At 40.6% G+C, this 26368-nt stretch overlaps 1 protein-coding gene across 3 annotated transcripts; it reads right to left on the reverse strand.

The window, feature by feature from the left end:
• Positions 1-11146: 11146 nt before the first annotated feature.
• On the reverse strand, positions 11147-25929 carry DDX3X (DEAD-box helicase 3 X-linked). 3 transcript variants are annotated; one of them, XM_079122908.1, is made up of 17 exons: positions 25772-25929; positions 23129-23186; positions 21357-21404; positions 19213-19345; positions 18159-18317; positions 17975-18074; positions 17492-17627; positions 17022-17107; positions 16649-16747; positions 16384-16544; positions 15625-15769; positions 15400-15544; positions 15024-15205; positions 14816-14933; positions 14338-14491; positions 13918-14054; positions 11147-13735 (listed from the first exon to the last, which is right to left on the reverse strand). In XM_079122908.1, the coding sequence occupies exons 1-17, from the start codon at positions 25814-25816 to the stop codon at positions 13656-13658; spliced, it is 1986 nt and encodes a 661-aa protein (XP_078979034.1). In that variant the 5' UTR covers positions 25817-25929; the 3' UTR covers positions 11147-13655. The 3 variants fall into 3 exon arrangements, with proteins under 3 accessions (XP_078979034.1, XP_078979033.1, XP_078979032.1); XM_079122907.1 differs by having other exon boundaries at positions 13918-14057; positions 21357-21401; positions 25772-25928; XM_079122906.1 differs by having other exon boundaries at positions 13918-14057; positions 25772-25928.
• Positions 25930-26368: the final 439 nt, after the last annotated feature.

The raw sequence follows: 26368 nt of genomic DNA on the forward strand, positions 1-26368 counted from the left end.
GTCAAAAGCGGGGTGTAGTGGCACAGGCCTATAATCCCAGCAACTCAGGAGACTGAGGCAGGAGGATCCCAAGTTCAAGGTCAGCCTGGGAAAGTCAGCCAGACCCTGGCTCAAAATAAAAAGGGCTAGGGATGCAGCTCAGTGGTAAAGTACTCCTGGGTTCAATTCCTGGGACCCAAATCAGGATCCTGTCAAAATAAAAATAACTGGAGATGAAGCCCAGTGGGAGAGCACTTGTCTAGCATGAGAACAGTCCTGATTTTGATCCCTGGCACCTCAAAAACAAACCAAAAAAAAATGAGTGCTCAAAAAAGGACGGGAATAGGTTGAAGGAACAAAGGAGCCAACCTGAAGCAATTCCCTGTCACCAAAATTAGGACAATTCAAGCAATGAAATAAATAGTGACAGTATTGGCTTACACCCATAAAATAAAATAAATATCCATGAGCTCATATGATATTCCTAAACAAATAAGTGACTAAGTAAATGAATGAGAGAGAATGGACAGCTCTTCCTTATAGAATTCCAATTGATAAATATAAAAAGAGGGACATCTAAACAGTATAGCAATAATCAGCAGCAGCAAGCTCTACTAACGAATGTGAAAGGCCCTGGTTCCATCCCCAGCACTGCAAAAAAAAAAATATATATATACACACACACACATATATATATATATTAAGTCAGTAGGCCAAAGTTTTTTTGTTTTGTTTTTTGCGGTGCTGGGGATCGAACCCAGGGCCTTGTGCTTGCAAGGCGAGCACCCTACCAACTGAGCTATCTCCCCAGCCCTAGGCCAAAGTTTGAGGAGAAATAGGATATGCACATAATCCCAAAGTGTCTTCCCCAAGATATTTATTAATAACAGAGGGAAAAATAATGTTAACAGTACAAACACCAGAAACCACTCTGACCAAATCATCAGGATTAACTCCTGATATAAGAAGGCACATCCTTTCTGTGATAGTTTTGCCAAAAATGCATAATCTCAATTTAATCACAAAGCATCCTCAGATAAGCCATGTGTGGTGTCACATGCCTGTAATCCCAGTGACTCGGGAGGCTGAGGCAGGAGGATCACAAATTTGAGGCCAGCCTCAGCAATTTCATGAGAACCTAAGCAATCAAGTGACATCCTGTGTCAAAAAAAAATAAAAAAAATAAAAAGGGCTGAGGATGTGGCTCAGTGGTTAAGCACCCCTGGGTTCAATCCCCAGTACCAAAATAAAATAAAATAATATTCCCCAGGCTGACTGGGGAATATGCCGGAGCTGAAGTTTTCACCAATCCAGCAATGAGATTCCCAGGTTTGTTTTACTTCCTTTCTTTCCTGACCTGAATTCTAAAGCAGTACAAATCCCAGCATTGTGCACCAGGTGGGGACAGAAAGATAAGTGCTATCATTCTAGTCCAAGTAATGAGAAGGGGCCCCTGAGAAACAGAGAAAAGGGAGAAACACTCTACTTCTCAAACCGCCAAGCAAGCCTTGGTCCCTAAGCTGCAGTCGCATGGTAACGGCAGTGGCAACAGTGGCCGAGAGGGTCAGGGGTGCTGTGGTACAAAGATCGTGGGGGATCCCTGCCACTTCTTTTTTCCTTGTAGGTATCCTTCTGCAGCTGGACTCCGGAAGTGAACTCAGTCACAGGAAGTACGTGGCCGAGTAGGAGGCTTAAGACCCAACCAAGGTTTCTAGCCACTGGATCAAGATGGAGACACCGTGGCGCCAGGGTGTATGCAGCGATTGCAAATAGAACAGAATTCAAGAAAAAAATCACATAAAATTAGGCATAAAGTTCTAGATTTACCCTCAAGTTCCAAACATATGGCTCAGACTCTAAAGAGCATACCAAAGATTTGGATAACTGAACTACAGAGTAGACCAGTGTCCAGGTTCCAGACTGGACCCTGGATGGTATACACATGGAACAGGCCTGAACAGTGCTATTAGGGGTTCAAAAACTAAAATGACATTGGAACCACAGCCTACAGAAGATGGGTCAAAACTTGTGGCCTAAGCCAGGTGTGGTGGCTCTTGCCTGTAAACCCAGTGACTCAAGAGGCTGAGGCAGTTTGAGGCCATCCTCAGCAACTTAATGAGGGCCTCAGCAACTTAGCCAGAGCCTGTTTCAAAATAAAGAGTAAAAAAGGATACGGATGGGAATGTGGCTCAGTAGTAGAGCACCCCTGGGTTCGATCCCCAGTACCACCAAAAAAAAAATTAAATTAGAACTCGGGTATCCGTGACACAATACCAAAAGGTCTAAGTCATGTTATTGAAGTCCTACAAGAAGGAGTGTGGTGCAGAAGAAATATTTGAGGATAAAATGTCTAAATCTTCCTAAATTTGATGATACACCTGAGCTTAGAGATCTACAAAACTTAAGAAATTAAAAAAAGAGAAACAAAAAAGATCTATAAAGCTCAATGAAACCAAAACCGAATTAACTCAAAGAAATCCACCTCGGAAACCATAATCAAACTTCTAAAAAACAAAGACAGAAGAAATAGTTTAACAAGGTCTGTACATCAGAATCTGTAGGGGTGCCTTTGTCAAACACAACAAGTCCCTGCCCCAGCCTTGGAGCCTTGGAGCCTCTGAGCTGGGTACAGTGGTACAAGCCTATAATCCCGTCAGCTGTGGAGGCTGAAGCAGGAGGATCACAAGTTTGAGGCTTGACAACTTAGTGAAACATTATCTAAAAATAAGATTTCTTTTTGTACTGGGGATTGAACCCAGGGATGTTTCAGCATAGAGCTACATTCCCAGTCCTTTTTATCTCTTATTTTGAGATAGTCCCACTAAGTTTCTGAGGTTGGCCTCCAACTTGCAATCCTCCTGCCTCAGCCTCCTGCCTCAAGCCTCCTGCCTCAGAGACAGGTGTGCAATACTACACCTAGCTAACCTCTAACCAGACTGACAAAGAAACAAAAGACACAAATTACCAATATCAGGATAAAATAGTAGCTGTCACAATAGACACCATAGACATTACAAAGATAAGTGTATACTACAAACAACTCTTCAATGTACAGGAATTTAACCATGTAGATGAAATAAAGTCATTCCGTGAATGACAGAAAACAATAAGTGGAATAGTCCTATATGTAATCAAGAAATTGAATTCATAGTTAAAAACCTTCCCAAGAAGAAAACAAAATACATCACGGGCCAGGTATGGTACCACACACCTACAATCCCAGTAGCTTGGGAGGCTGAGGCAGGAAGATCGTGAGTTCAAAGCCAGCCTCAGCAACTTAGCAAGGCCCTAAGCAACTCAATGAGAGTCTGTCTCTAAATAAAATATAAAAAGGGCTGGGGATGTGGCTTAATGGTTAAGTGCCCCTGGGTTCAATCCCCAGTACCAAAAGAAAAAGAAAAAAAAAAAAAAATCACAGGCCTAAATGTAAAATGTAAAACTATGGAAACTTTAGGAAAAAAAAAAAAAAGAAAATTTTCATGACCCAGGTAGGGTTAGGAGAAGAATTCTTACACATGAGACCAGAAGCTGATCCATATAAGATAAAATCAGTGCATAGAACTTCATCAAAATTAAAAATATTTTGGTCTTCATAAAACACTGTTAGGGAGCTGGGGAGATAGCTCAGTTGGTAGAGTGCTTACCTCACAAGCACAAGGCCCTGGGTTCGATCCCCAGCACCCCCGTTAGGGCCGGGCATGTGGCTCAGCGGTAGAGCACTTGCTTACCACATGTGAGGCCCTGGGTTCCAACCCCAGTACCCTAAAGAAAAGGAAGGAAGAAGTAAAGCAGCAGCCTCACCATCTTAGCCATCAGCAGACTGGCCCTTTCTAAGGGCAACAGGAATCCATGGAAACAGTGATTTCTGCCCAGGGTTGTGCTCCAGAGTGTTTGCAAAATACATGCTCCCACGCCTCATGCCAGCTCTATGGCTCAGAGGCTCCAAGGCTGGGGCAGGGACCTGTGTGTTTGACAAAGGCAACCCTACAGATTCTGATGTACAGACCTTGTTAAAAACACTGGCAGGGGCTGGGGCTGTGGCTCAGTGGCAGAGCACCTGCCTGGCATGTGTGAGGCACTGGGTTTGATACTCAGCACAGCATAAAAAACGAATAAAGTGAAGTTTATATAAAAGAAAACGAAGTTTGTTTTTAAAAAATACACACCGGCATGGGGCCAGGCGCAGTGGTGCAGGCCCGTAATCCCAACGACTCAGCAGGCTGATAGGAGAATCACAAGTTCAAGGCCAGCCTCAGCATCTTACTTAGCAAGACCCAAAATAAAAAACAGAAAGGAGGGTCCAGCACCCATAACTTTCCTGTGTTCACGTATGAATACATGATCAGTGAAACTCCACATCATGTGCAATGGACAGTTATACTCCATGTATGTAGGATATGTCAAAACACACTCTATTGTCATGTATGACTAAAGAGAACAAGGAAATTTTAAAAAAAAGCATTGAATGTAAAAAACAAAATAAACAGAAATGGCTGGGGATGCTATCCCACTCCTGTGTATCTTCCCAAAAGACCTAAATCGGCCTACTACAGCGTCACAGCCACATCAATGTTTATAGCAGCTCAATTCACAATAGCTAAGCTATGGAACCAGCCTAGATGCCCTTCGACAGCTGAATGGAGAAAGAAATTGTGGTGTATATGTACAATGGAGTTCTACTCAACCATGAAAAAGAAAGAAATTATGGCATTTGCTGATAAATGGATTGAACTGGAAAATATGCTAAGTGAAATTAGCCAAACTCAAAAACTCAAAGGTTGAATGTTTGCTCTCACAGGTAGAAGCTAGAGTAAAATAAAGGCAAGGGGGAGGGAAGATTACATAAAGAACAAATCAAACAAATTAATAAACAAGCAAAACAATCTGGTAGAGTAGAGGAAGGAGAGGGGGAGGGGAGGCAGGACAAGAGGGAAAAGGGGAAAGATCCTGAACTGAAGTGGATTTCTATGTGTGTATGAGTTTGTCAGGATGAACCCAACTAGCATGTATAACCATAAAGCTCTAAAAAATAAAATAAAAAAGAAAGGGCTGGCAATGTAGCTCAGTGGTAAAGCAACTCTGAATTCCATCTAGTACAATAACAACAAAAAACTTTGCATTGGGCTGGAGGGATGTAGCCCCATGGTAGAGCACTTGCCTAGCATGCTCAAGGCCCTGGGGTTCATCCCCAGCACCCCCAAATAAAATTTAAAAACCACTTGTGTTGCAATATTGATACTATTGAAACTGCATGTAGCTCTACGGAGGTTAATTACACCATTCCTTCTCTATTTGGGTGTTTAAAAATCTTACAACCTACCAAGCGTGGTAGCATAGACTTGTAATCCCAGCAGCTCGGGAGGCTGAGGCAGGAGGATTGCAAGTTCAAAACCAGCCTCAGCAATTTAGCAAGGCCCTAAGCAACTCAGTGACACCCTGTCTCTTAATAAAATATTAAAAGGGCTGGGGATGTGGCTGAGGAGTTAAAGAATTTAAACCTGCCCCAAAGTTGCAGGAGAGAGAGGTACTGAAATAAGGAGTTGTCAGACAGCACTCGGGGATGAGGCCAAGATGCATAGGGGTTTATTTTTCCTGTGTATTGAGAAATCCAGAGGGAAGCAGATCAGGCTAGGTATTCATGTCACCATGGTGTCGGGCAGATGGGCTCACTCACGTCTCTATTTCACCTATCTCAGCGTTTTTGTTTTTTTTTTTTTTTTCTGTCCTTGTAGTTGCAGACCTATGTCTGTACTTGTGGGCATCATGTTTCATTTCCTAGGAGAGAAAAAGACAGTCAGGTCAACAGCCTCCCATGAGGTTTTTTTGGGGAAGGGACAATGGACATAGGACTCCCAGCTCTATCTCATTAAGTGAAAGTGGGAGCTAAAGCTCTCACAGGGTGTCAGGGAAGCTGAGGAGTCAAGTATTCTTTGGGAGGCACATTGCCATCGTGAACCAAATTGGGCTTTCCTTAGGAAGGCAGAGTGGGCTGGGTGCCATGGTGCACGCCTGTAATCCCAGCAGCTCAGGAGGCAGGAGGATCGCAAGTTCTAGGCCAGCCTCAGTAACTTAGCGAGGCCCTGAACAACTCAGTGAGACCCTGTCTCTAAATAAAATATAAAAAGGGCTGGGGATGTGGCTCAGTGGTTAAGCACCCCTGGGTTCAATCCCTGGTACCAAAAAAAAAAAAGGGGGGGGGGAGGCAGAAGTGGAAATGGAGACCCGTCAGAGAGGAAGAAGAGAATGGGGGCGGAGAGGCAGCCATTTCCATGGTGTAGGCCAAGACAGCGGACATGAGCAATGTTCAGAAATAACGAAGCTGCTTCAGGGAACTGGCCAGTAGAGAGAGGTAGTGAAAAAAGGAGTTCTCAGGGTGGGTCTGAGCTTCCCACCCTGGGAGAGTAAGTGGAAAGATTGGGGGAAGGGGAAAGGCTTGAGTTTTTGTGACCGGTGTGACAGTCCACTATCAACAGGAACCATGAATTCATAAAATGGCACTTTAAATCGATCATCCCTTAATTGTATAGGGCAAGTACTATTGTTATTACTTCACTGTAAAGAAAGCAATGACTCAGCCCTGATGCACGCCCGTCATCCCAGTCACTCAGGAGCCTGAGGCAGAAGGATCTTAAGTTCAAAGCCAGCCTCAGCCAATTTAGAAAGGCCGGCCCTGAGCAACTCAAGTGAGACCCTATCTCTAAATAAAATTTAAAGAGGGGCTGGGGCTGGGGCTCAGTTGTTAAGTGCCCCTGGGTTCAATTCCTGGTACAAAAAAAAACCAAAACACATCCTTAGTTGTTTTATCTCCCCCAGTAAAGAATACAATCATAGGAACCACCACTCCCAATGGGCCTCTGTAAAGCCACAATACAAGAGGATAAAACCCAACTTGCCTGCAGATCTAAATCAACCTAAGAGCTGTATCCCAGCCCTAAGGCAGGAAATGAATAGAAATACCTGAGTTGCTGTGCTACCAGATTTGGGGTAGGAATCACCTCCTTCCTTTTCTCTTTATTATCCCTGTTTAATCTCAATTCTCCTGTCTCAAAATATTCCTTCTTGCTTGGGAAGAAACCAGAATAGCACACTTTAAAAAAAAAAAAAAGCCAATAGCTTTAGTTTCATTTGATATATTTATATCTTATCTCACTCCAAAACTTGGAGGCAACTTTTAGATGTCTATGCAAAAAGATGAAAAAGTCAGAAAAAATTAATAGGCTAGGATTCAACCAAGAGTGTTGTTAATAAAAGCCATAAGATCTTATTCCTGTGGGTAAGCCAAAGTAAACTCACATGCCCAGGGCGACACTGAGTCTTGGGACGTAGCTCAGTGGTAAAAGGTTTGCTTTGCATGTGTGAAGCCCTGGGCTCGATCCCCGGCTCCAAAAAAGATGAAAGACCAAAAGCAAAACAAGAAAAAGAAAAAAAAAAAAAAAAAAACAGTGTGATACCGATATCAAAGATAAACTTGATCAACAGATTTGGGGGTGCAGGTCCTAGGGATAGAACTCAGGGGCTCACATGCTAGGAAGCACTGTACCACGGAGCTATATCCCTGGACTTACAGGTTCTCTTTTATGAGGAATCCTGTTAATCTTGTAGATTTCTTCAAAATCCTTATAAAGAGGATCAAGAATTGCATATGGCAGCTGCTTCTGTTCGAAAGGAAGACTTGGGTAGACTCAAGTGTGTTTCAGTTAAAGAACTTCTACAGGAAGTCACAACAATACCTTTCAAGGACATGCTCCTTGGTGAAAATTGACATGAAAAATTTAAATGTTATTAGAATTCTGGAACACTGTGGTAATTAAGTTGGATGCTTGCTGCAAATTAATATTCAAGTAAGATCCCCAAAGTACTCTTAAAATGATGTTTTAAGAAGATGCGACCAAAAAGGTATGGGTTTTTTCCAAGTTTGCAATCAGCTGAAGATTGCATTTTCTGTCCAGTTACTAACTTACTTAATTGACTGTTGGGAAGCCTCTGTCTCCGTCCCAGATAGGAACCCTTCCAAACCAAAAGGTTCTTCCAGACTCAGAATAGGAATGCCTTCATAAGTTTTCATAGTTGTTTAGCAAGGTAGATCTAAACACCTAAGGCTGCCATGACTAGAAGCAGGACTTCTGAATGCCTATGTGAACTTTCTTCACCAAATATGGTATTTCATGGAGACACTTGCTCTCCACAAGCATACATGCAAAAGAGGAACAGGATCCATGTTAGAAAGTTTCAGGTAATCTTTCCTGATGGTTGGAAATTCTGAGTTCACAACTTAAATTTTAGACTCAAGATGTCAATTCTTCCCCAAATTGATCTATAGGTTTAGTTCAATTTCTGTCAAAATCCAAGCAAGATCTTTTAGAGATATAGAAAAACATTTTAAAGGCAAAGGATTTAGAAAAGCTAAAACAGCTTTGAAAAATAGTACTAAAGTAGAAGGGATCACGTTGCCATACTTTTAAGAGTTTTATGCAGGTAAAAATAATGGAGACAATGCGATATTGGTGGAGGGGTAAACACACAGATCAATAAAAGAGAACAGAGAATCTAGAATCCCAGTGCGGTGACATACACCTGTAATCCCAGAAAGTCAGGAGGCTGAGGCAGGAAGATGGCAAGTTCAAAGCCAGCCTAACAATTTAACGAGGCCCTAAGCAAAACTCAGCAAGACCCTGCCTTTAAATACAATATAAAAAGGGCTGGGGATGTGGCTCAGTGGTGAAGCACCCCTGGGTTCAATCCCCAGCACCCGGCGTGGGAAGGGGGGCGGTGATTCAACAATTGCACTCCCAGATCCACACAGACTTGTACATAGGTTCACATATGCAGTTGATGTTTACAGCAGCTTTATTTATTAAGTCAAAAACTAGGAACAAGTGGCTCAGTGGTTGAGAAGCACAAAAGGGAAATCAGGCTCCAAGAGGGCAAGGAGTATCTGAATTTAGCACTACCTTGTCCAATGGCCAGTATTCAAGTAGACACCAAGTTAGGCCGAGCGACTAGATCCTAAATTAACCTCCTTGCACTGAAAGACCCTATTGGGTGACTGGGGTCAAGTGCAGGTCAATCTGCTGACAGTAGGTGATGAGCTGCTAGGAACAGAAGAGTGAAAAAGGAATCGTAGAATGCAGGAGTTCCAACAGGCATTTCCCTCTAACGTCCTAACACCCTCATATTATAAACTATGACTGTATCTGCTAAATAATAACTGCTTCACTCCTGTTTTTATTGTACTTAGCAGATAGTCATGAAAATTTTAGCATAGCTGTGTCTCAGTTCTGACAGGCCACCCCTAATGACCCTTTGAAGAGGGGGAAGAAATTGGATATACGGTTTGGTCCCCCAAAGGAGTTTGTATTAAACAGCACTCCATCTTCAGGATTTACATCTTGTTTACCTGCTTATCAGTTAATGAGCTTTGGTTTCCACTTTTTTGGCTATTGTGAATAATGCTGTAAACATTCACATACAAAATCTAAATTATAGACTGGCATTTTTGTCTCCTGGGTAGCATTCTCCTAGGAATTACTGAGTCATACGGTAATTCTATATTTAACTCATTGAGACATTTCCTGCTTTTAAATTGTTGATCTTTTACTTTTTCTCCCATCATAAACAACTTTCCAAGTCACAGAATATTCTTCCAATATATAGACACAACATGCTAAGAAAATAGATCAAAAACTGAAATTAGGGCAAGATAGGAAGCAAAGCAGGTTTAATCAGACCCAGAATTGTGTTCAGTGAAAACAGAACGGAACAGGGAGGAAAAAAATTCCCAAGATATTCTTTAAAAAAAAACTTCAAACCTCTGCATTCCTGAGCAAAGGGGAGAGACCATTCATTGGCAACCATGAATGTGTTAGTCAGTGAACTTCAAAGAACGAACCTGTGCCCGTTCAAGCAGGTCGCTTAAAGCAGAGGGAAACACACAAGTGTATATTGTTTAAGCATGAAGACATTAGCCATTTTCAAACAAGTAAAAACCCAGTTCCTATATAAGCCATTAGAAAAGAAAAGCCCAAGTTGAAACTCGGATGAATAAAAACCGAGATGAATAAGAACCCAGGAAACATTAGCTGGAGCAGTGACAATAGTATTTAAAGTTAAAATTAGAAAGCAAATGTCAGTCCAATGAACTTGAATTACCATCATTCTAAACCTGCTACACTAGAAATCTCTAATTGTGGATGTTTAAGCAGTCCCTCACAGCAGACAAGTTCTCCTCATAATCTACATGAACAGGGTCTTTATCCCTAGAATTCGTTACCTCTTGTCACTGGTTTCTCATTTTAACAATTCTTAGTATTTCTTTCCATATTATTTGGCCTCAACTACTTTCATTTTTCTACAAAAACAAAATGGCATATTATACTCCAAAATTCTGCCTAAAACACTTGGGCCAAAGTTGGACAGGGTGGGGTATCTGAAGTCCTTCCTGGGGAGGCCAAGGAAGGATCTCGAGTTATAGACCAGCCGGGGCCATTTGGGGAGACCATCTCAAAAAGGGCTAGGGCTGTAGCTCAGAGGTAGAGAATCCCTGGGTTCGATCCCCAGTACCATAAAACGCTTAGGCCTGCCGTTTTGAGGTCACGACTGTGAAAATGGTTAAACTATCCATGTATCCATCTCAACGTAAAAAACAAAAACACAACACACCCAGCAGTTTCCTCTAGTTCAATCTAACTTCATCATAGAAATTACTATCCATGCAGTTATGGCTCATGCCATTTCATTCATCTATAGTAGTGACTGCCTGCAGCAGCTGTGTGGCCAAATAGGTCTCCTATCACAGACCCCCAAATACACCCTTGATCCCTAAATGGATGAACATCAACTTGTAGGATTACTAGTAAGCTTGCCTATTACCCAATCCATTCTTACACTGTGCAACCGCCCTTCAAAGAAGTCTCTCACCCATATTGTTGCTTCAAGTATAAACTAGTCTGCAATAAATGCCGTACATCAATCAGGAAGCTCCATTTAGATTTCCATCGATTTCATTCTATTTGAAACACAACCTTCATCTTTTATTACAGTCATGTCCGAAAAGCATCTCAAAATACAGTAATGGACAATAATTAAAACACATTTTACAATTCTTCAGGCAAAAGCACAACTTTATTTTCACCTCTAAAAATAAACCACAATTGACAACTACAAAGGAGACTGTGCAGTTCAATTTTTTATTTTAATAAAATCAGAATATGCACAGCACATGCAGTGCTAGCATCTAAACTAATACAATAAGCAATTACTAAAGCTACAGTGACTTGAGGTTCAATCTTTACATTCAGCAAGTTTAAATCCATTCTTACATGATTTTCAAAACTTTAATGTATTAACTGAAAATATTGCTTGCTGATAAAACTTGCTCAAATGCTATCGCTGAATGTACAAGTCACTGATTATGCCAATACAACAAAGATAACCACATGTTTGAGGATTGCAATGTGCCAGACATTCACTGAAAAAAAAAAAAAAAAATACACACAACTAAACAAAACTCACACAACAAACATCTGAGAATCTGGACACTTCATATCAGTGTTTTGAAGTGTTTCATTAATATCTTAAGACAAGTGTATCAAAACCTTGGCATGATTTAATTTCAAGTCGCCAATTTTGTTTTTACTAACATCAGAAAGTTATGGCTACACTGCCAATGCCGGGTCTGCTCAATTTGACTTAAGAGTTTAATATGACTTAACATTAAAAGCTCACACTACCCCGAAATATATAATTTCACGCATACGGTGACATTCAACATTCAAGTGCCAGTGTTTTTGTACTGTCTTTTGGTCAAGTTTCTTTAAACTTTCAAAGAATCACTTTTAGGCTTACAAAAATAAATATTTGTCAAAATGTTCAATAAATATTACATAAAACTAGCAGCAAAAAGTATCTAGAAATCTGTCGTGTGCAAATAGTTTTCTTCCCAGCTATCATTCCCATGGTCCCAAATAAATTTTAGAATCTAGTCCCATCCCCTTCCTAGACAAGCTGCGTTCAACAATCTCCAAGAGACAAAATAAGATTGGAAGTTTTAAGGACACGCACACAAGACATATATATAAAATTCTCTGAATGTGCAATAAAAGAAGTACTTTGTAAAAAGTTATGGGCAAAATGTACAAGGGCCTAAACCTAGACTAATTGAAATAGCACCATAACAAATGACCTCAATACTGTCAAGTGCACCTACTTAATAAAAGTTTTAGAACAAGGCACAATACACTTGAAAATCTATTGCACTTTAGGAAATTTTTGCCGTCTTCCTATGCCACTGTAAAAAGATTGAGCGTTTTGATCACCGCATTCTGGCCACAAAAATTAGCCCAGAATTCAAAGTGGCAGAGGCATTTTAGTGGTGGACAATGCTCATCTTTGGCCAGATTTAGCATAAACAGACTATAAATACAATGGAAACCTATGCAACTAAAACTGACTAAACTGCACTGTAGAGCAGAATCGACACCTTGTGCAGTTATGTACATATTTCCAACCTGTGTGATCTCAAAGATTTCAGTTTGTTACTCTTCTGGAGCCATTTTTACAAAGTCTATAGTAAGCCAGTTTAACATCTCAACGCAGCTTGAACAGAGTAATGTGAATCGGCATTTAAAATAAAGCCTGCTGCATAATTCTTCCTGTTCATACCCTCTTGACCAAAAAACATCAACACTAGCATGCGTTATTAGACCAAAAATCATCCAGGGCCCTAACGAGGGCTGGTCATTGCTGTGGTCAGCCATTCTACCATTTCAATTTCATTTATGGCAGGCATTTAAAAAGTCTAAGTAGATGAATTCTCCTAAAAACCTATTTCAAGTTATCAGACCTTTAAACTTCCCCTGTAATAGTATGCCCACATTTGGCTAGCTCATAATTAATGATCTGCCTAAACATTGAAAGAGGAATTGCTGTATTTACTTGCATTAACTTTGAAAACAGTGCTTTGAATGTATGCATGTATTCATACATCACCTCATCATGACTGGAATGGCTTGTTTAAAGACTATCAGGTTCTAAATACCTATCCAGGATAGAGTGAGCAAATCAGAACTTTAACTTAATACAGTTTGCCACATTAGAAACTAATTCCATTGATATGCTTCAAGACGTTTGTTGTTTGTTTTCCCCCAATCTGCAAGTATCAAAAAGCCCTAATGCAGGCTACCGCATAAGTTTTTTCCTTATAATATTTATGGATGAATCGATGATTCCTGTTAAGTTGTATCACACCTGTGTGCCAAGGTTTGATTTTAGCCCAAGTTCAGTAAATTTATTTTGTCAAAACAATTGATATCTTGAGCATTACTGAGCCAACAGGACATCAAAATAAAAAGTTGTCTAAAGTTAAAGGCACAGTACATTAACAAACAAATGATCCTCAGTCACAAAATTATAAATGCAGTTTGGGATGGGGATAGGCGGGAGGGGAGTTAATCCAAACTACAGCAATGAAGTCTTCAAACCACCTTCCGAACAGGGCTGCTGATTGTTCCTTTCATTTCTTCTTGTGACCTTGAGCTCCCTTAAAAAAAAAATTTCAGTGGAGAATCACAGCTGGTAATGTACTGCGAGTTCTTGAAGCTACACAAGGTATAGTCTGGCTAAGTTACATGTGGTTTCCATATTAGCTTGTTTGGCAGGGTGACCTACTCAAGGCAGGCTCAGTTACCCCACCAGTCAACCCCCTGGGAGTTATAATTTCCTCCATATCCATCACTGTTGTAAAAGCCTCCATAGCCACCTAATGAGAGATTTAAAAGAGAGAAAAATTAATTAATTCATCCATCATTAGACACAATCCTTCCAATCTTTAACTATTTCGATGTAAAGTTACAAAAAGCAATCTCTAGTATAGTGCTGAACTTCCCCTGAGGGTTTTAATGATGCTCTGGAAAAAGAGGACAGGTTAAAAATGAACACTACCTCCACCAAATCCTCTGCTGCTGCCATGGCCACCTCCACCGCTGCGACTGCTGCTCGCACGGCTGCTGCTGAAGCTGGAACTGCTGGCACCACTGCTCTGCCGATAGTCTCTGGCACCAAACCCTCCACTAAATCTACTGCTACAAAGGAAAAAAAAGAAAACACCTCAAGTAACTCAACTCCTGCTCAAACTTTCCAAACAATGAGTTTTCCTTTCAAACAATTCCCCATCCAGACACACTTCACCCAAGAGTGGTTTGGTTGTGAAGTCCTTCACAGTGAAGGACTAACACATTAACAGTCTCACCCAAGAAAATTAAGCTTTTAAAATTAAATACCAAAAAGTTCACCTACCCAGAGCAAGTGACACTGGGAAGTGGAAGTGAACACCTCCCCCACTATGCACCACCCAGACCTCACCTCTTAGAACGTCCACGACTGCTACCCTTGTAGTGGTGTTCAAAAGCCATGTTTTCTAACCAAGATGGCACTTCTTGTTTTGCTTCAACAAGAAGATCCAACAAATCCTTAGTAATATTTATGTTTCTCTCGTTAAAGAATGAGGTGGCAAGGCCTAGAACGGATCCAAAAAAAGGACATAAACAAAGGTTTTCCACAAAGTAGTTTAGCAGTCTTACTTTCTATGTAGACCAAGGTGGTTTTTCTTTTTGTTTCTTTTTGGTGGGGTGTGGGGGTTACTGGGGACGGAACTCCTGGGTGCTTTACCACTGAGCTACACCCCCAGTCCTTTTTATTTTGAGATAAGGTCTAAATCTGCTTGGGGACTCAATAAAATACTTCTAATCTTATCAAGTTCTTTGCTGCGTGCAGCACAATGGAAAACCGAAAAAAAAAAAAAAAAAAAAAAAAAAAAATCGACCACCTAGTAACCACTTACCAAGGTTTCCTACACGTCCTGTACGGCCTATGCGATGCACATATTCTTCAATATCACTTGGCAAATCAAAATTGATAACGTGTTTCACATTTGAAATATCTAATCCTCTTGCTGCTACCTGAAAAAGAACTTCTGTTATATATGGCCCATTTCAAAGAAAGCATTTAAACATGCCAAGCCTGAATGAAAATGATAGTAGTATACATACTGCCGTAGCCACCAGAATTGGGCTTTTTCCTGAGCGGAACTGGTGAAGGGCCTCTTCTCTATCTCTTTGAGAACGGTCTCCATGGATACTGGTGCAAGCATATCCTTCATGATATAAGAAATCCTCCAGAGAATCTGCACCTTTTTTAGTCTCCACGAACACTAAGGTCAGTGAATCCTTGCCTGAATTTGAAAAATTACAAGGTTGATGTCACTATTAACAGCTTAATTCTTTATACTTAGTGAACATGCAAAGAGGCAAGTGAAATGGACTGCTTTAACACAGAATGTTTTAGATCAAAAGAAAAGTTAAAAGACAACCAGATGGATTCTCATTAAGCAAGCCACAGTGATGCTGAAATTATTCATAATTTTACCTGTTGCATTTAGGAGGTCAAGCAGAAATGACCGTTTGTCTGGTTCTTCCACCCAGACTACTTTCTGTGTGATATTCTCAGAAGTAGAGCCCACTCTTCCTACGGCCAAAAAGATATATTCATCCAAGAAATCACGAGCTAGCATCTGAAATAATAAAAACATATTTTTTAGTATCTGCCAAGATAAATTGCTAAATAAATAATATTTGCAACAGCATCTAGTACCTGTATTTCCTTAGGAAAAGTAGCACTAAACATCATAGTGTGGCGGACACCTTTTGGAGGCATAGTATCTTGTTCAACTATTCTACGGATCTGAGGCTCAAACCCCATATCCAACATCCGATCAGCTTCATCTAACACCAAGTATCTGTCATAAAAGAAAACTTAGTTTACAATTTGTAAAGAAATCAAAGGAGTTTTAGTACTGCTGCACTGTAATTACAATTATACACTAAGGCAATTAAATTCCTTACACTGCATGATTTGGCACAGGAATATATAGACACACAAGCACAGGATTCTTCCCATTAGGTTAAGTCATTCAAGATAGATGCCAAATCAGTTTTTACTACTTGATGTCTATTGATCTGGTCATCCTCATCTCTACTAAAATGTTAACTAATTTTTCAACATTAAAATTACGAGGGCTGAGGTTGTGGCTCAGTGGTAGAGTACTTGCCTAGCATGTGTGAGACACTGAGTTCGATTCTCAGCACCCCTTATAAATAAATGAATAAAATAAAGGTCTATCAATATCTAAAGAAAATTAAAGAAAAAAAATTACAATGTACAAACTTTCTTTAAAAAGGACTAAATTAAATCACTTCTCATCTTTAAATTTAGAGGGCTAGGGCTGTAGCTCAGTGGCAGGGCACTTGTCAAGCATGTGCTAGACCCTGGGTTCAACTTGCAGTACCAAAAAATAGATTTAAATTTAGACAATACCAAAAAAGTTATGGTCATTATTAAACATTAACATACTTGCAGAAGTCTAATCCGATCTTTCCTCTTTCCATCATATCCACGAGACGTCCTGGAGTAGCTACTAACAAGTGGCACCCACGTTCTAAGTCTCGAATCTGCTGACCGATATCAGCACCACCATAAACCACACAAGGACGAACCCTCGATCGGTATGAGAACTATAAGCAAAAAAATTTTTTTTTATCAATTCCAAGGTCAAGATTTTCACACAATCATAAATGTTTTATAGAATCAGTGAGAAAATAATCACTGAAGCACATACTTTTCTGGCTTCCTCATAAATCTGTACTGCCAGCTCTCTTGTCGGTGCCAATACCAAGGAGATTGGGTATTGCTTGCGGCGCCCATACCTTCCATTCTCCTGAAGGGGGGAAAAAGGTATTTCTCAAAAAGTTCATCACAACATAATTTTCTTTTGAAACTTACATATTACACATGAGGTTAGACTACATAGAATCTTAGCACCATTTAGAAAGTTCTTTTCAATAGCTACGAGTTCTACCTACAACAAATTTCCACTTTATAAAGAAAACACTGGGTTGGGGTAAGGCTCAGTGTTTAGTACTTGTCTAGTATTGCCAAGGCCCTGGGTTCAATCCCTAGTACCAGGAAAAAAAGAAGAAAGAAATATTTACCTTCATGGCCCTCAAAGCCTCTCCTGGACCATCTGAATAAATTTGACTCAAGATGGGCAGAAGAAATGCTGCAGTTTTCCCAGATCCTATTAAGAGAAAGCATATCCATTCAAGTCAGCAAAATTCAGGCCAGAGCTACATGCAATAATATATGTAACACCTATGGCTTCTTTCATACTATAAACAGCAGAGCTGGGTAGTAATCAGAAACCACATGACCCACCGAAAAACCCACAAGCCAGGCACAGTAGTATATACATCTGTAATCCCAGCCACTCAGGAGGCTGAGGTGGAAGGCTTGGAGTTCCAGGCCTGCCTGGGCAAATGAGCAAGACCCTCTTTCAGAAAAAAATAGCTGAGGATGTAGACATAGCTCAGTGGTAGAGAACCTGCCTAGCCCACAAATTACTCATTTGGTTCTTTACAGAAAAAGTGTTAACAAACATATCACTCTTATCAAGTGACCTTACCTGTTTGGGCACAAGCCATCAAGTCTCTTTTCTCTTTGATAATAGGAATAGCATGCTTCTGCACTGGAGTTGGGCGAGTATAACGAGTAAGCTCAATATTTCCCATGATAATTTCTCCCATCTCAACATCACTGAACTGTCAAGAAATTTAATAAGGTTAAATAACTAAAAACACATTATCTAGACATCTTGTTTTATACAATAATGGAAATCACCATTTAGTTTATCATTGCTTTCAGTAAAATTATGTTATACTTTGAGAAAAATCAATCCCCAAGCTTACTCTACATTGAAAACTTTGGGCTCGTATGTTTGACCTATTTCTTACTCTAGTAGAGAATTATGTATAAAGTAAATAATCTCTCCCTTCCACAAGCCAATGAGGTATTTGATCTATATATGAGAAGCCCATCTCATTCTGATGTGCTGTGGAAAAAGTTACAATTTCCTTTGTGTCTCAAAAGGTCAAACAAAAATACTTACACTTTCAATATGTGGAGGGCAGTTGTTGCCTGTTGCCTCAACCGGAATGTCATCATATTTCTCAAAGTTAATCCCAGTGTTGCCTCCAGAAAAGAGTTCCCTAAAATCAAAAGACTGATAAGTTTACCTACTATATAAGCTAATAAGGCTTCATCGTAAATTAGCACACATTTAAAAAACTTACTGTTCCAAGCGTTCACTTGGTGGGAGTGGCTTTGACCAGTCATCTTCATCTGATTTGTCACACCAGCGACTATTGCCACCACGTTCAAATTTGCCAAAGCCACTTCTGTCTCCACGGCTGCCAATGCCATCATAGTCACTCCGTCCACGATCATCAAACCTAAACAGCACAAGCAATTAATCAGAATCATACCATTTAGCTATTATCAGATCTCCACTACTACTCCTGAATGCTATCTGGAGATAGGTGATTATTATTCATTAATGGTCAATTACAAGGATGTCGACAGACGAATTCTTGCTTCTTATTTGACAAGGCTTACTAATTGTCAAATTGTACATATCATTTATATACTTCCTAAAATCACTTTTTCTACAAAGTCATACAGATTATAATAATGCCTCATGCATTCCAACATTAAAAATCAAGTTTTATATGTTTAAAATTGGCACATAAGCTCACACCTTCATTTAGAGTGCTCTTGGATCCAAATATACTTAGTGGTAGGAAAAAGAAAATAGCACACCGAATATCAATTGTCCAAGTTATACTAGGATGTCATTTAAAGGGCAATTCACCTGTGTGACAAATTTTGGATAAAAGGTAGAAAAAAATCCTTACCTGAATTAAGATGTTTTTAGGGATTTAGGCCTGTTTGCGAAAAATCAGGACACAGGACTAACCACAGCTATTAGGCGCATGGGGTCAGTTCACCACACTTGCATAATCAAAAATATAAGGTGTTTAAAAATTGTCATAGAGAGTCCACAAAAACCTCAATCAAATTAGGCCATTATATTAAATATATAAAACTAGAGAAATAAAAAAATAGCTGACTTTATTATGCCAAAGAGCGAGCATATTCATATTTCTATCTAATTTCTATGTAACAAGTTCAATTTATTAAAGACTTTTTACAGCTAAGAAACACAACGATTAAACAGAATGCTTAACATTCAAATAGGCAGTCAGGATGAGGAATTACCAAATTAGAGATCAATTCCTAAGTTTCTATTGCATATGCACATAAGGTGAGAAGACAAAAATCACTTACCTTCCCCTTGATCCACTTCCACGATCGCTGAAGAAACTTGACTTCCCTCTTGAATCACTTCGAGATCCAAAACTGCTGTACGCATCCTTGTCTTTACTAGAACTCCACCCTGAACTGTCTTTATCGTAGAATCCTTAAAAAACAAACAAAGAAAAACACTATATTAGAAGAATCATTAAAGTATTATCAATCTTTGTTTTTTCTTTTTTTGTGGGGAGGGGGTACTAGGGATTAAACCCAGGGGTACTCCACCAGAGTCACATCCCTAGACCTTTTGATTTGAGACAGGAGTCATGTTAAGCTGCCAAGGCTGGCCTCAAACTTGGGTTCCTCTTGCGTCAGCCTAAGTAGCTGGGATTGCAGGCATACACCACCATACCCAGCAATCTTGATGCATCTGAAGGTCCCTCCACTGACTTTTTTCTATGGGCCAATGGATGTATTCCTACCATGTCACTAGAAAAGAATCAAGATTTACAACTGGTTACACCAGTTTGATATTTTAAATGTTAAAAAAAACAATTCTCTCCACTAGAAAATACTGTACACTAGACCAAGGGTCAATCTAAGAATGTTCTGAATGAATACCACCTTTAAGTTATCAATAGCTTTACCTGTAATTCAATGGTTATCGTTTTGCCAAATAACCACATTTTAATTTCTATTCACGTCATGTCTGAACGAGTTTGAGGAAACAGTTGCCATTGTTTCAATGTTTCCTAAAGGTGGTACTCATGCAAAACATTCTTCTTAGTATGTCAGATTATTTGGTTTAATATTATCTTTAGATTTTGATGGTAAAAAGTTCAAAAACAGTGTTTTGTACACATGAAACACACTAGTGTCAATGATACCATTTTAATGGTTCATCTATTTATAAACTTGACGTGAAACAGAAACTTGGAAAAGGAGAACTCTTTCCTACCCATTCTCAGGGTGGATAAGTTCCTTGGGTACAGTTGTAAATATTCACGTGAGAGGGTATCACAAAGGTATAAATTAGCCCAAAGACAGGTGGAAGGTTTAAAGACAGAGTTTAATTAACTATCTTAAATGATACCTTATTAAACTGAGACAACTGATAAGTTACTTTCCTTCTGCCTCCCACCTCTACCATTAGCCAGCCAGGTGCCCTTTGCGAGCAATCAAGATCTAAATTCAATTTCTAGATCTCTTCCAGTTCTAAAATCTTTGATATTATTTCTGATTCCTATCAATGCAACAAAGGGGAAAACAGCACTAAATATATGTGAGGGTCCATTCCAGCTACCTGCCTTCTTTATCTATCTTCCTTCCCTCTTGATCTTTAAAGTTTCCATGATCTTCCCTTTTCCTCTAAAAATTTCATTATCGTCCATTTTATGCAACACACAGCACCCACGATATGAAACATCTATTAATTATCAATCACTACATCACACGTATAATAGGAAAAGACACGAGGTGTTGTAATATACTTTGCATAAAACCTTTCAAAAGAGGCAGTTAAGTAGATGAAACTTGAAAATTGTTCCCAATTCACTGGAGTGTGACCAATGCTATTAACTAGTCTACAATAGGTCCATCTTCATTTTGGTACCTCCACAAACAGAAACTAGATTATCACTTTGCAGTTGGGTTTATATAGCAGAGTACCTGCTTACCTTTTTCAAATGAAAACCATGCTTTAAATTATTACAAAAATAGGATACTGTACAAAAACCATATCCCTTGGCCTTAGAAGAGTCTGACAGGAAAATTCTCCACTATCTGATATTAAAAGAGGTTTTTCTTCTCTATTCTTGTGGAGTATGGGGTGGGTTCTGGGGGGACCCCAGGAGCTTGTGCATTCTAGACAAGCATTCTACCTCTGAGCTACACCCCCAGCCTTTATTTTTTAACTTTAAACAGGGTCACACTAAGTTGCCCAGGATGGCCTCAAACTTGGGATCCTCCCCAGCTCAGCCTCCCTAGTAGGTGGCATTTGAGGTCACAGCCCGCTAAATACGATTTTTTCAAAGTTTCTAAATCCTAGTATTTGAAGCAGTCCTGTTGGAAACAGGACAACACAATGTTAACAGACTTCTAAGCTGCCTCATTTTCCCTAGAATTTGACCAATTTCTAAATGAAGAGTGAACTCTAAAACATTGTTGTAAGGACTTACCTTTAGCAGCTTCTCTGTTCCTTAAATGAGGAGGGATATAGCGCCCTTCTAAAAGAAATAATATAAATTAATGTCAAAAACCTTAACATTATAGCTTTTTACAAAAATTTCTGCTATTTAAAAAAAAAAATGGACCTCGAAAACATTTTTTCCTAACACTTTCCAGATTCCTGGTCTGCCTACTTGCCTGGAAACTGAGAGGGAAAAATATGAACCTTACTTTAAATGGGTTACAGCTTCATAAGATTTTTTTTTTTTTTGGTGGGGGCATGGGACAGGGTAGGGGGTATATACCAGGGATTGATCCCAAGGGCACTTAAACCACTGAGCCATTTCACCAGCCTCCTTGTTTTAAATTTTGATTCAGGGTCTTACTAAATTGCTGAGGCTGGCCTTGAACTTTTTTGATCCTCCTGCCTCAGTGGCCTCTGGGATTATAGGCATGTGCCACCACATCCAACTAGAACTTTGACTTGAAACCTAATAGCTGAAACCCACAAATCAAATACATTTAACTAGCTACTAGAAGTTATTTAACCTGATTTTCTTATAAAAGACTACTATTAGGTAATAAATCAACACAACTAGCCTCTAAGAAGCTTTTGTTTCTACGCCATTAAGTTCCAAAACATACATCAAATATACATGAAAAAGTTGCGAAGGGGAGACATTAAGAAATTGGAATTTCTAATTTGGGGCTTGCTGAGTTTAAGTCAACTGTTATTCTGTAGGTGGGGAGGAAAACAGCCTAGACTATGGATGAAAAGCAAAAGCAAATTATGTATATCCAAGTAAAGGTAAGTTAACTTCTTTGTTTTTTATTGTTCTTTTTATTTTTCAGTTCTGGGGATAGAATTCAGGGCTTCACAAATGTTAGCGAGCACTCTACTACTGAGCTACGACCCAGGCTCATTTTATTTTGAGTAGTAAACCTACAATTTGTCTTTTTCACTTCTGGACTGAATTAAATATTTTTTAAAAGCTCTCTATTAGGATGAGCAATTCTTAAGATTCTCAGCATGGCAAATAACATGGATTTTAAAGCGAATATCTTGTGCCTAGTGAGACCCTCTTAAGCTGAAAATGAGGAGATCATAGTCGATTCACCAATTCATGTTGTAAGTGGCAAGAGATCTGAGGTGAAACAGGTCTACTGCCAAATAAGAAGCCACCAAAATCTCCTAACCTCTGACAATCTCCAAATAACCTCTTTAAAAAAAAATCTTTTACCAGAGTTCACAATGTATACATATCGAAACATTATATGGCATCCTATTTTTGTCGGTTTTAAAAATTAAAAAAATTTAAAAATCCTAGCCATCACCCCAAAATTCAATATAATCTGTTATATTAGTAAGTCCCATGTTCTTCAAGAGAAAGGAGTAACTGTAGCTGATGAAAATGTATGTTTCCTTAACTGAGTGTAATTCTAGTCAATTCACTCCAACGGGGATAAATGCATCCCCACCACCTCCAAACTGGGGCACAATTCATAATGAGCATAATCGAAGTCTTCAAAGAATAATATATGCATTCTGTAAGTTCTTTTTAATGATTAACTGCTGTTACTCAACAGAACCACCTAATCCCTTTTATTATCAGAAAGGTCACAATGCTTTAGATTGATCTCTAAGTACTACGTAACACCAAATCTACGTAATTCCATACGTAGTAAAAATCAAAGAACAAATTTTTAAATTTTAAGTATATTCATGAAAATATTAAGATCTTGAGCTCTAATACTCAATAAATCCATAAAACGTATTACTTACTGCTGGCAGTACTTCCTCCAGTCTGATTATCTGAAGAGTTCAGGTCTAGGCCAGCAAACTAGAAAAGAGTTAGATAGTTAGCAGCCCCAGTACTAAAACATACTGACATCCTGCATTCAAACAGTTCCCCCAGATAGTTCGCAGAGCAGATAAGAACCTAGTGAGAATGTGACCAAGAATGCTCTGAAGACATAAGCCTCAGAGCAAATGCAAAATAATAACACTATAGACACTACATAAGGCAGCACAGAACGATGCAGTGCAATCCAGTACCAACTGGGCCCGAATTTAATGTTAGGGCACATTCTGAGTTAACTATTCTTTTATTCCTTTACCTCCGAATAAAACACTAGTTTATTTAAATTAGGATATACTCCACAAGAACAAAAAAATTAGCTCACTTGAGGTGGGCACCACTCTGAAAGTTATCTATTCTCCCATTTTAACAGTAAGTTCAAAGACAATTAATCATAAATGGCTCCAATGCTCCTAAAGAACATTTTACCACCTTTGAATCTCCACTTCTACCCATCCCTTTACACTGATAGTTCAAAGCCTCAACGTTCTAGAAAAAAAGGTTATGTCATGCTACGTTCATGACGTTTTATAATGGCTAACCAAGAACTACTGACAAGCAGCAAGGGAGGAAAAATCTATAAATGCAAAAACAAAATTACTTTTTTCAGAAAAGCCACAGAAGACCAAGTCATCCAGTACTGTTGCCATGTGTTTGCAAGAGATGTCATACCACATTTATAAATTCTGTGTTTAAAGCTCAATGATACTGCCAAACTGCAAGTATCAATGGAGTCACTGAAAACTGGAAGCAGATGCTATGTCAAATAAATTATAAAAAAGAATGAGGACTTTAGGGAACTCATTTCCAGAATTTCCACTGGCAAAAACGCTGCCATGCACTCTCTGCAATTAGTTAATAAACTGATACTTTAAGGCACAGTAGGAACGTGCCAACTTTCTTCTCGCACTTGTTACAGTATAAATTTTGTTTTTAATTTTATACTGTGGCAATATAATTTCTTTATTTTGCACTGTGGCAATATGAACTAAAAGCAAGTGTAAATGCTTCTATAAATTGATAGGATTACATTGTGGCAATTTTCTCAATAGTGAACTTGCTTGCTATAAATTCCTATCTAAACTTTAACGACCCTGAAGGCGTAATTTTTAGGTTAAATCGATTACAAATTTAAGATTCATTTCTGCCTACAATCTTAAAATCGACACCATCTATGTGGAGTATGTTAGAACTGGGGATTAGCCTTGATTGCCCTTGATACCAGATATTTTTGTCTATGCTCCATTCAACATACGAAGCGTCAGTAATATGGAGAATTAATGTAACTGTTTCATTAACGGGGGAAAAAATACTCCCCCCAAAAGAAGAGATCATTAAATCCTTCTCTCAGACCACACATCCATCCTCTTTGCCCGGAAAACCTTAGAAGGGATTCCGATTAAGACAAAAGAGAAGAGCTCTCTGACCCATTCCCCATATTTTACTGCGCAAATAGCAACAAGTCAACAACAAAACTGTTTATCTCCCCCTAAGTCATATCCCGGGTATTTTTCCTCTGGTGAGTTCCTGGATCAAACGTCATGATCATGAAGACACGCAAAAACAACCCGCGGTATCCGCCCCCCAAGAAAAACAAAGGGCAGCCCTAGGCGAAAGTGCCACAGTGACCATCTCAGGCAAAACGGAGTTAAGAGATGCGACAGGTCCCGAACCTCCCCGATGTCTTCCCGCCGTTCAACTTCTATCTCTAGAGCCTGGCGCCACGACATACGCAGCGGCCCATTACTCCCTCCCCTTCCCCCCTCCTCCCTGAATTTTCTGCGTCACAAAACTTTCCACTCCGGAAACGCGGCCTCCCCAGCCGCGGCGCCGGGCCTGCGACGACCCTGCGGAAACTGGGCTGAAGCTTGAAGGGCCTGCGGAAGGAAACCCGGGAGGAACTAGATGCCCGTTCCATCCTCTTTTCCAGGCTCTCGTCGGCCGTGGGCCCGCTGGCCCGGCCTCTCCCAGTAGTGGGCCACAGCGCCGCCCAGCCACCCAGCACCACACAAAGGAGGCCGCCGCCATTACCCAGAGCGAAGGCCACCCCCCCGCGTCGCCCCCTCCCACATTCCAGGGCAGCGTTTCTCAACCGCTCACACGCACGCTCACACCGGACGAGTCCGGGTCTGCCCGACAGGAATCTGGGCCGCGAGAGAAGTGAAGGCCGAGGCCCTTGAGGCCAAAAGGGTCCCCATTCGCGCGCCGTCGCGCTGCGCAACCCCCCCGCCCCCCACGGGTCACTAATCAGCCGGGGTTCGCGCGTGCGCGTCCCTGCGAGAGCGCGCACCCCTCCCCCTCCGCCCGCCTGCGCACGCACACACAAAAGCCGCCATTGTGCTCGGCCGGGGGACAATACCGCGGGCCAAGCCGGGGCCCAAAAGACAGCCAACACTAGCACTTCCGCCGCCTCCCCGTCCCTCTAAAGCCCCGGGCAATGAAAGTCCCTATCCCAAGGAACCCAGGAAATGTAAACTGAGGGTGCCAGTTAGCGCTGCGCCATAAACCAGGTTAAGTCAGGGGAGAATTCATGCAGCGGCCGCCTTGGTCCGCTCCTTGAAGCTCACCTGCTGGTCCAGCCCGAGCGCATTTTCCACCGCCACATGACTCATCCCTGAAGAGTACCGAGAACTCGGAGTCTTCTGCTGCTGAGCGAGTGTGCTTGGTTCACCGCGAAGGCTCTCTCACGGGAGAACTGCGGCTCTGGAGCGCACGGCGCGGTCACCGTTCTAATATACCCACTCGAAAGACTGCTACGTCAGCACGTAAGACGTGTGCCCAGCCGCACTCCCCCTGCCGCTACGACTTCTGCCTGGCTACTGCGCGCTCTTGTTCCTAATCTCGCGGGATTTCGTAGTCAATCCCGTCGCCCCCTAGTCGTGCAGCCTTGGAGCTAGGCACATCAAATGCTGTCCTGTTTTGCTGGAGCTTCACTTGCCCTACTCCCCGTTAAAGCCTGACTTGTGGAGTTCTCGAGATCTCGCGAGAACTTGTAGTCTTCCCTCGCCTTCAGCAACAAGGCCTTAAAATTTAACCCAGGCTTCCTCACTCCCCTTTCCTCCCCTATGCACCCAGTGTTCGTTCTTCCTTTCTAGCGCTCTTCCTTCTCTCTCGGTCCCCGGGCACGAAGATGTCGTGGGATTTTTCTGGTGTAACCAGCACTT

This window comes from Sciurus vulgaris, assembly GCF_902686455.1.
Source record: "Sciurus vulgaris genome assembly, chromosome: X".
Taxonomy (NCBI): Eukaryota; Metazoa; Chordata; class Mammalia; order Rodentia; family Sciuridae; genus Sciurus; species Sciurus vulgaris.

Bases quoted from the DNA above. Each gene is read 5' to 3' on its own strand.
- DDX3X (XM_079122906.1), bottom strand. From the start codon at position 25,816: ATGAGTCATGTGGCGGTGGAAAATGCGCTCGGGCTGGACCAGCAG. The intron at 16,748-17,021 runs GTAAATATTTCT...TCCCCCCTTCAG, and splicing joins AGGCTTTGAGGGCCATGAAG to GAGAATGGAAGGTATGGGCG. The intron at 16,545-16,648 runs GTATGTGCTTCA...TTTTGCTTATAG, and splicing joins TTTATGAGGAAGCCAGAAAA to TTCTCATACCGATCGAGGGT.